Source organism: Gouania willdenowi, unplaced genomic scaffold, assembly GCF_900634775.1.
Source record: "Gouania willdenowi unplaced genomic scaffold, fGouWil2.1 scaffold_105_arrow_ctg1, whole genome shotgun sequence".
Taxonomy (NCBI): Eukaryota; Metazoa; Chordata; class Actinopteri; order Blenniiformes; family Gobiesocidae; genus Gouania; species Gouania willdenowi.
In genome coordinates, this window is record NW_021144853.1 from 26,508 (window position 1) to 37,433 (window position 10,926).

At 38.6% G+C, this 10,926-nt stretch overlaps 1 protein-coding gene across 1 annotated transcript; it reads right to left on the reverse strand.

Annotated features, from left to right (window-relative positions):
* Positions 1 to 3,065: 3,065 nt before the first annotated feature.
* Positions 3,066 to 7,247, reverse strand: LOC114458357 (gastrula zinc finger protein XlCGF8.2DB-like). The gene is made up of 2 exons (XM_028440741.1): positions 7,100 to 7,247; positions 3,066 to 4,336 (listed from the first exon to the last, which is right to left on the reverse strand). Exon 2 carries the CDS (start codon positions 4,113 to 4,115, stop codon positions 3,066 to 3,068), a length of 1,050 nt encoding a protein of 349 aa, XP_028296542.1. The 5' UTR covers positions 4,116 to 4,336; positions 7,100 to 7,247.
* Positions 7,248 to 10,926: the final 3,679 nt, after the last annotated feature.

Below are 10,926 nucleotides of genomic sequence, written 5' to 3' on the forward strand. Positions count from 1 at the left end.
CACACCTGGACCCGCTACAGTTTGCCTACCAGCCCAAGGTTGGAGTTGAGGATGCCATCACCTTCCTGCTCAACCGCATCTACTCTCACCTGGACAAGCTGGCGAGCACTGTGAGAGTCATGTTCTTTGACTTTTCCAGTGCTTTTAACTGTATCTGTCCGACTCTACTGGGTGAGATGCTGACAGAGATGCAGGTGGACTTCTCCATTGTGTCCTCGGTTTTGGATAACTTAACTGGCAGACCACAGTATGTACACCTGCAACATTGCGTATCAGCAACACCAGGGCCCCTCAAGGGACTGTACTTTCTTGCTTCCTCTTCACCACATACATCACGGCCTTCAGCTACTGAATTGAGACCTGTCATCTCCTGAAGTTCTTGGACAACTCTGCAGGGGTTGGATGTATCAGGGAGGGTGACGAGGTGGAGTACAGGGCTGCTGTGGACAGCTTTGTCCTATGGAGCGAAACCATCTACAGCTCAATGTGACAAAGACCAAGGAGCTGATTGTGAGAAACAAGAGGCCAGTCAGCCCTATCTCCATCCAGGGGGTCAGTGTGGACATTGTGGAGCAGTACAAATACCTGAGAGTGGTGATAGACAATAAATTGGAGTGGAGGAAAAACACTCACTCCCTCTACAGGAAGGGCCAAAGTCACATCTATTTCTGAGATGGCTGAGGTCCTTCAACATCTGCAGAGAAATCTGAGGATGTTTTGAGTCAGTGGTGGCGAGTGCAATCCTGAGGGTAGCCGACGCCAACAGACTCATCCGCAAGGCCAGTGACGTTGTGGGGATTACACTGGACTCTCTGACAGTGGTTACAGAGAGGTGAAGGCCATCTTGGTGAATGAGTCCCACCCACTCCATGATATGCTGATCAGTCACAGAAGCACCTTCAGCACCAGGCTGATCCAACCACTGTGCTCCACAGAATGCCACAGGAAATTATTCCTGCCTGTGGCAATCAAAGTGTATAATGCATCACTGTAAGCTCACAGCTTCATTGTTGTAAATATGTGTACATTTGTATTATTTTTTGTAAATACCTGTATCATATTTGTATATAAGTTGTACATTTGTGTTATTATTATTATGATTATTATTAATAATCATAATAATAATCTTGCTTTATTTTTTACGACTGTAATGTGTGTGTATTTGATCCTTATTTTTTAATAGTCTTTTACTTAATTATACTTATTTAACGTTTATTCTTTCTTTAGTCTTGTACGCCCAGAAGATCCAGGGTCACTTCTCCTTCAGTGAGCCAAGAAGTATGTGGAGGGGCAAGAAGTACATCATGGACTACAAACCCAGGGGAACACAATGTTCCAGAGATTCCTCGCTGCCTGACGCTCTGAACCAATCCTACACCAGCTTCGAGAACTCTCCCACCTCTCCCACCACCACCACCACCACCAGACTCATCCCATCACCAGGAGAGGAGCCCCAGCAGATGTGCTGAAGAGGACCCTGCAGAGGATTAACACAAAAGCTGCTGACCCAGACAACATCCCTGGGTGGGTGCTGAGGTTCTGTGCTGACCAGCTCTCTGAGGTGATGAAAGACAACTTTAACACTTCCCACATACAGTCAGCGGCCCCCACCTGCCTGATGACTGCCACCATCATTCCTGTCCCCAAAGGCTCCACAGTGACATCCCTGAATGAATCGGCCTGTGGCCATGAAGTGCTTTAAGAAACTGGTCATGACTCAGATCAAGGATACCATTGATATCACTGTGGATCCACATTAGTACGGGTACAAGAGAAACAGATCAACAGAAGATTCCATTTCCTCCATGGTCCACACCGCATGCACACACCTGGACAGTGGACACCAAGGGCTCCTATGTCCGTCCGTCTTCATTTTGTGAACTTCATTTCAGCCTTCAACACCATCAGAGGCTGGTCCACACACTCAGCACACTGGAACTAGGCTTCCCCCTCTGTAACTGGGTCCTGGACTTCTTATCAAACAGGCCAGTCTGTGACGTACCACGACAGATCCTCCTCCCCCATCGTTCTCAGCACTTGAAATCATAGTAAATACTAATTCAGATGATCTGCATATTCTCGTTAATTCCATAATTTATCCTCTTTATTCTTTTTATTCTGTTTTTTTTATTATAAAGTGTCCTTGGGTGACCTGAAAGGTGCTTTTAAATAGAAAATATTATTATCTAACCAGCTGATAGCGTAGTGTTTTCATGATTAAAACAAGGTGTATTTTTATTATTTCTAAAAAAGTTACCTCATTCAGATGTACATATACAGTATGTTCATAACAGCAACTATTCACAATAATGAAACAATACTTATAAAATGGTAAATATGCAAGTTTATAATGTGAGGTAAAATTTAATCTTGAGTCACAATGTCGATCAATGCCAACCACAGTCAAACACATTACAATATACAACTATGGTTGCTGCACAGAAAAAAATGCAAGAATATGAGAAGAAAATAAGTTATTTGACAAAAAATACTATACAATAAAGGTAAAAGAAATGAACAATCATTTATATACATACAAATACATAAGAATATAAAAATAAAATAAGGCATTTGACAAAGAAATGAACTGAATAAATAAATAAAATAAATAAGAATTATATACAATAAAAGTTGAAAAAACTTACAATTATATATATATATAAATGCATACATACACTGTATAATAAATAACAATTATTATTTCCTGTTATAAGACCACATTAAAACCATAGATGGTGAGAAAATGTAGAACAGAAGTGTTTTTCCATTGGTCGATCTTAAATGTGTTTTAAAGCATTACAAAATGACATCTTTCAAAATGATGTGATTATTAAGACACGTGAAAACCAGTAAGAAAACCTTAAAATCTATCCTGAAACACACAGGAAGCCAATGCAGAGATTTTAAAATTGGTGTAATGAGTTGATCCCCTCCTCCTAAATCACAAACATGTTTTTTCTCCTGTGTAGCTCCTCATGTGTCAGAAAAGATTTGGTTTATCTGTTACACTTTGACCACAAACATCACAAAACATTAACCTTCAGTGTGAGTTCTCATGTGTCGCTTCAGATCAAACCTGCGGTAAAACCTTCGACCACAAACATCACAAACATGGGGTTCTCTCCTGTGTGAATTATCATGTGTCCAGAAAGACTAGCCTTAGAAGCAAATTGTTTCCCACAAACATCACAATCAAAAGGTTTTTCTCCTGTGTGGCAACTCATGTGTTCTGAATGTCTCGTCCTTTGAGTGAATCCTTCATCACATGAATCAAAACCACAGGGTTTCTCCCCCGTGTGAATTCTAATGTGTCGTTTAAGTTCAGACTTGCGAAAAAACCCTTTAACACACATGTCACAACCAAAAGGTTTCTCTCCTGAGTGGACGATCATGTGTCTTTTTAAAGACTCATTGCGCCCAAAGCGCTTTCCACAAAAATCACAACTAAAAGGTTTCTCTCCTGTGTGAATTCTTGTGTGGATCTTCAGATTTGCTCTGTTGCTAAATCGTTTCTCACACACATCACAAACACAAGGTTTCTGTCCTGTGTGGATTATCCTGTGTGCGAAAATACTCTTCTTATTAGTAAATCGTTTCCCACAAACATCACAACCAAAGGGTTTCTCTCCTGTGTGAATTCTCATGTGATTAACCACTTCTAGCTTGGTAATAAATCTTTTCTGACAAACATCACATTCATTGGGTTTCTCTCCTGAGTGGATAAACATGTGAGACTTCAGATGAGTCTTGTCTCTAAATCGTTTCCCACACACGTCACAACCAAAAGGTTTCTCTCCTGTGTGAATTCTCATGTGGATCTTTAGATTTGTTCTGTCGCTAAAATATTTCCCGCACACGTCACAACCAAAGTGTTTTTCTCTTTTCCGTGATGTTCCTTTGGTGTTGTTCTCAGTCCTAACCTCAGATGTTTGAAAGCTCTCACAGCTCATGTCCATGTGTTCACTCTGAGCTTCAGACTGGGACAAAGGTTCCCTCCAATCCTCACTGTCTTCAGTGTCAGAGCAGTCTGTTTCCTCTTCATCACTGTCTGGTTGTGTACAAGTGTTTGCTGCTTCTGGGCCTTCACTGATGTCTCCATTTGGTTCTACTTTCATGAGTTTAGCTGAGCTGCAGGTTGAAGGTTCTCCTTTGATGTTCTCCTCACTTTGTCTCCAGTGTAGCAGAGAACACTGAGCTTCCTCCTCTTCATCTTCAGTCTTCACAGTAACAGCCGTGATATCTGTCTCCTGCTTTTCCTCCAGACTTTCCCACAGTTCTTCCTCTTCCTTCTTTATGTGGAGATGATCCTGGAGCTGCAGACCATGAGTGGATTCTCCTTTACAAGAAACAAAAAAGTTTTGTTTGATTTTGTTAGTGTATATTTTTCCATCAATTTTGTTATTTTTGTAATTTTGTATGTTTTTGAAAGTCATTTTGTTTGTTTGTATTATTTTTGCATTATTTTGAATTTTTTTTTTAGGAAACGCCACACATTTACACATTACACATTGTTCAAAGTAAACAGACTAAATGTTTCTACAAAATGTCATGATATGACAAACTTCAGCTTCTGGAATATAAATATTTCTATAACACAGACTAAACCCTCACCAACACATTTCCACCATATTTTTCACTGTAAAATGAGTTCACAGGTTCACAATATAACTAGTTTTTATAGTTTCTGTTTCCACTGTATCCAGAATAACAATAATCTTTCTCAACAACAACTGTTGATTGATTTGTCACATGACTGTTCCAGGGTTTAAGTTTGTTTTAATTAGTTTCACATCTACCTGTAGCTCTTTGTTTTTTAGACTGATGACAACTGGTTGTAGTTTATTTTAGCAAGTTTCACTTTTACAGTTACAGTTGGAACCTTGTAACTGAATATCCTAGTTACATTACAGCAACCAAATTAAACTATACCAACTAAGTGAATTAATAAAAATGGCCTGTGTAAAAGGCTTTTTCAATTTCAAAAATTATCTTGTGAATCTGTGATCAGTTGACCTAAACAACTCAAAGAATCGGAATCGTTTTAGACCAGGAATCGAAATTGAGAATCGAATCAGAATCGTTAAAATTTAAACAATGCCCAACCCTAGCAAACAGGAAAGACTCTGTGGTGTGTAGGTGACCAGCCATGTTATTTCTTGCAGAAATGCTTTTAAAACACTTGCTGTACATTCAGCTGACATAAAAATCTTGTTTTCAAATATGTAGAATAATTGTGAATTTATCAGTAGCAGTAGTAGTTTTAATATTTTAATTAATTTTTTGCAGGCACCTTTTATGTTCGTCAAATGTATTTAAAAAGAAACTAAAATTAAAGAATGTTATATAACTGTTGAACCTTGTCATAATTGTATTTATTTATATATTTTTTTTAATTTAAAAAAAAAATGTTTATTAGTCCTAGTCTCGGCTCCTGGAAGTCTCGTCTTGGTCTCGGTGCATTCTGGTCTCGGATAGAGTGATCTTGAACACAACACAAGGTGAAACAACAGAAGCTATGCCCCCACAGCACAGCTCCTTATCCTGGATCCGTTACTGCACTGTAACTGCTCCGCTGCGTTACTGCAGCGCCATCTGCTATCAAGCAATCTCCACCGCCTCTGGTTTTGCTGCGTGTCTGTTGCAGCAAGGACTCGGGAGATGCTGCTAATTCACATTTAATCATGTGCAAGTTGTATTGTATATAAAGTGCCACACAAAGGCAAACAAACTTTGTGTCCTTCAAGAGCAGCATCTGGAAATCAACTTGGTCCTGTTGGTAAGATCTTCAGCATTTTGATATAACCATGGGCAAGCGCATATTTTTACTTGTATACGAACAGATAATACATGATGGTCATCGATCTACATACAGTATCTATAACTATAATGCAAGAAAGGTCTGTGTGTGTGTGCGTGGAACAAATGTCTCCTCGACATGGTATGTGTTCGACCTGAGACTTTGTCAATTGCTTCCAAATACCCCGCGTTTCTACATCCGTTATTTTGGAGTAATTTGATCATTTCAAAATGTTTATTTTAATTTTATTTCACCTGGATGGCAGAGACAGGATTGCCCAGAAGTGAAACTTATTCAGCTTTTGACCTCAGTGTGTGAGGGGGTGCTAGCACACCATCTATATCTACAGTATTTCACTGCACAGCTCCCCTCCGGTGCGTGCCAGAGCTCCTGTGGACTTCTCTTTTGAAGAAACATACTTTTTTACTGTTCCTTATTTGGTGATTACATTTGAATACGCGCTATATAACCAAATGCTCACCTTGGATGTACATGCTGAATGCACACACAGCCGTTTAGGGAGAGAGTTGTGACAACGGAAGAGTTCCCGAAAGTTTCAAATAGTTCAGATTTAGAATAACATTTAATACATTAATAGATTTATCATTAACCTAAGAAAAATAATAAACTACATTAAAATGTCCATTTCAGTGCCTGTTCCTAGGAGAACAGCTGCTTTGTTGCTTCTGCTTGCAAGACTGCAAAAGAGAACAAGCCTGGACTGGGTCCATTCATTGAATCAGCGCAGGCAGCAACAAGGAGATTGCCGCCTGTGCTGGGCTCCAGCATACTGCAGCAGTTACGGTGCTGTACTGGTGCAGATTTGCATGCGATGGAAATTGACACAATGACTTTAATGGAAACTAAGGATGCACCGATTGATCGGTGCCGATTTCCCTTATTTTGGTGCATGTGAAACCAATCTTTTCGGACGATCTTTTCTACCTCCGCAAACATCTGAAAGCAGAACAAAGTAACCTAAAGGTCCATTTTGGTTAAGTCACTGTCGTAAGCACTCCACACCCCGAGGCAGCAGCTCCTCTCTCCCGCTTCAGTGAGAAGGGCAGCGGGAGGCTTCCTAAACGTACCACGGCAAAATTTAAGCAGTTAAGAATTACATTCTGCGTGAACTCATCCTTTAGTAACTTAGTAAGTTGACCATTATACCGAAAAACAGAGCCGTTTATGACAAGGGAAGTGATGAGCTAGCTGTCTCTCTCTCTCGCACGCACCCACACACTTCTACTTTCATGAGTTTAGCTGAGCTGCAGGTTGCAGGTTCTCCTTTGATGTTCTCCTCACTTTGTCTCCAGTGTAGCAGAGAACACTGAGCTTCCTCCTCTTCATCTTCACTCTTCACAGTAACAGCAGTGATATCCGTCTCCTGCTTTTCCTCCAGACTTTCCCACAGTTCTTCCTCTTCCTTCTTTATGTGGAGATGATCCTGGAGCTGTAGTCCATGTTTAGAGGAAACACCATCAGGAACATCTGCAGGCAACACTGAACACAACCAGGACCATCAGAGACGTCTCTAAACTCATTATTCACATCATTAGACTCAGCTCTACTTTACATATCAGTCAAATGAATGTAATAATTATTATAAATGAGATTTATAAATAAGTGTAATGGGTGTGTGAACTGATGTTTATGTGTGCTGCAAAACAAGCACAAACACTTTAGATTTATGAGAAACTGATATTTTTTGCTAAATATACTAGTTGAAGTTATAAATAAACCACTCCATGCTTCAAATAACAGTATCAAATATTTTACAATGATAAACTTTGTTTTTAAAACGTCTTGTTTTGGTGCTGAGCAGCTTCTATGTTTCAGAGGAGGAAAATCCACAGCTGATGAACATAAAGGCTTTCTTTAGTTATTTACATACTTTAGTTATTGGTTCGGTCCAATAAACTACATGTTGAAGTAAAACACATGGCTGCTTTAGCATCTATTCTGATTATGAGTTGGAACAAAAGTACGCAGCACGTAAAATGTGGTGACTACATCTGTGCTGTTAAAGTGTGAGCTGTGTTGTTATCACTGCTGCTGACACCCCAGACAAGCCCCTAAACAAGCCACACTACAGAACTCACTCACACATGCTGTCCCTAAGAGACAGACAGACTAAAGTGGGTCACATGCTAATATTGCTATAGAAGTGCATGTGTTACTTTTTGCACCAGTGATGCCTGAATCCTCGTTTTGTGAAACTTTAGTGAGAATAAAAAATGGTCCAAAACTCCAAACAGGATGTTGGGTCATTTCATGTCATTTTAATAAATGGTCCACGCACTTCTATCTAAAATATTCAGAAAGGTTTACTAATTGTTCTATAATTATTCAATAAGCACACTGTTTTTTTTTTTCATCGGATGAATATTTAAATTTTTTTTAGATATGGCCAATTTAGTGAGGGGGAATTGTTTCGATTTTTGCACTTGTATCTTAATACTGTTGACTAATAAAATGCACTGTTGTATTAAAGCCATATTACACTGGAGGTCGTGCTGTTGTGCTGAATATCAGCATGGTGTGATTATCTACGATGCTTAATTATAAACTAATTTCTCATGTTCTACATTTACGTTTTTTGGGGTTTTTCTTTTAAAACATGAATATAATCAGAATGTGATGGCGAGGAGTCGTCGATGGTCTATGCTCGGCCTGGAACGATGGGATTAAATAACTATGTTCTGACTTTAATCTCAGGTTTCTGTTTTTAGGAAACAGTAAACTCATGGTGAAAACTGTTGTTGTATTCATGAGTGATCTAAGTGTGACTGAATATCAATTACCTCTATATAAATGAGTATATAATCTAAATTTTTCTCCTATTATTTGTCTTATTTCTGTATTTGTGGTGCTGTACCAATCAGACAGGGTGATACTAAAACCCAGAAATATCCATAAACATTTCTGAGACAAAAGCGGAGAGGAGACAGAAATTCTTCCTCGTACTGCTATAATATAATAAGTTCATCATTGTACCGTTGTTAGAGCTACTATCTTTTACCAAGGACATGATATTTATTTCTGATTATTGTTTTGCAGAGTTCTATTGGTCTTTATTTACCAGTGAGTAGTTCCTACAGCATTCCATCAGGCAGCAGCACCGCTCGGAAACACTTGAAAACCAGTTTTTATTTATATATTTATTTTTATTATTGAAATCATAGGACATACTAATGTTTTGCATATTTCTCTGTAATTCATATTTTCGCCTCGTTTATTCTTTTCTTCTTTGATTCTGTTTTATTGTAAAGTGTCCTTGGGTGGCGTGAAAGGCTCTTTTAAATAAAAAAATTATTATTATTAGTTCATCTAACCAGCTGAGTGTGGGTCACATTGTTTTTCATTATTTAAAAGAAGTTGTATCTTAATTATTATTAAAAGGTTACCTCATTCATATGTACATATATGTTCATAACAGGAACAAGTTCACAATAATAAAACATATTTATAAACTGGTAAATATACAAGTTTTATAGCGTGAGGTAAACTTTAATTTTCAGCACAATGTCGAGTCAATGCCAACCACATCAACACATTACAATATACAATTATAGAAGCTGCACGGAAAAAAATAAGAATATGAAAAGAAAATAAGGCATTTAACAAAAAAAATTATATACAATATAGGTCGAATACATTTACAATTATATATATAAAGAATTGTGATAACGGTAGATTTCTTTATAACATTGTGGATACAGAGCATTAAATGAAAGTCACTGAGAGGTTGATCTACATTAAAACATCTAACTGACGTCTGTAGTAAAGTTCTCTGAATACAAACCTGTGGATATATAAAGGAGGAGATGATAATTTAAATAAATCCACTTTTAAGGCTCGATTGTTTTTTTTATGTTATAGAGTTAAATCTGTAGATCACACATCTTTGAAGGTATTATAGTGCAGTGAATTGTGACACTGCTCTGTGGAAATGATGGGTCACGGGTTCGCGTCCCGCTTCAGTGTTTTTTAATGACATTTTTCAGGACGTTGAGATTGACTCTGGCGACAATATTACATTAAAAATCAATATAAATGATTCGATATCAAACGGCAGTCATTGTCTTTATATCCAGTGTAACAGGAGGGCTCTCTATGCAGACATCCTATGCTGCTGACACGTCTACTCAGACACATTTTATTCATCTCTCGTCACGTCACTTAAGCAATAAAGTGATGAAGCGACCAAAAGTGGGACTAATTACAGGTGATTTGAGCCACTATTGTCACTGAAGACTGACACACTTTAGAACAGGCTCATATTCCTCAAACACCGGCTTATTTCATCCATTAAGGTGAATAAATCACTCTGTTCCGGGGTGGTTGTTCATGCAGCTCGATTAAATCTCTGATCCATTGATGATGGCTTTTTATCCCGCGTGCATGTCAGTAACCCCAAGGTTTACATACTCAGGGTTGATCGACCCACTTCATACCAGCTGTAATGGAAATCAGATACCCAGAGTTTCCATCACTGGGTTTGTTGACCCAGAGTTTATGGATAGACTCAGAGTTTGTTAACCCTCTCTTTATGGAACACACCTCTGGTAGAATATTGTAGGAACTATTCACCGGGAAATAAAGCCTAATAAAACTCAGCAAAACATAATGAGGAAGAAATATGTTGTCTCTGGTAAATATAGTAGCTCTAACAACCGGTCTAATGCATTTACTCGTGTCTCCGGGTTTTAGTATCAGCCGATCAGATGTCTCTTGTGGACTAACAGAGTATTATCTGATCTTATCTGATGATAAAAGTGAAAAGTCCAAACCTGCAGAGTGTTGTTCAGCTGAAGAGTCTGTCATCATGTTGCTAAAGCTAAGCTAAAGACTCGAAGGTGTCGCGGTCAATCTGGTGACCGTGTTAGCTTGTGAACGACCTTCGTTTACGTCTTTTCCCTCCAATGAAGAATGGGTTCATTAAACACTCTATTGTACAGCACAGATGTGTGCTCGGTTTATCTGAACTCTTTAAACTGATCATTACACACACGGAGAACCGTTCATTTCTTCTTTTCTGTTGGTTTTTTAATGATGGTGGTGACAGTAACACAAAAGCGCACTTTACTGCCACTTAGCGGACGATCAGCACTTTTTTTTTTTTTTAAATT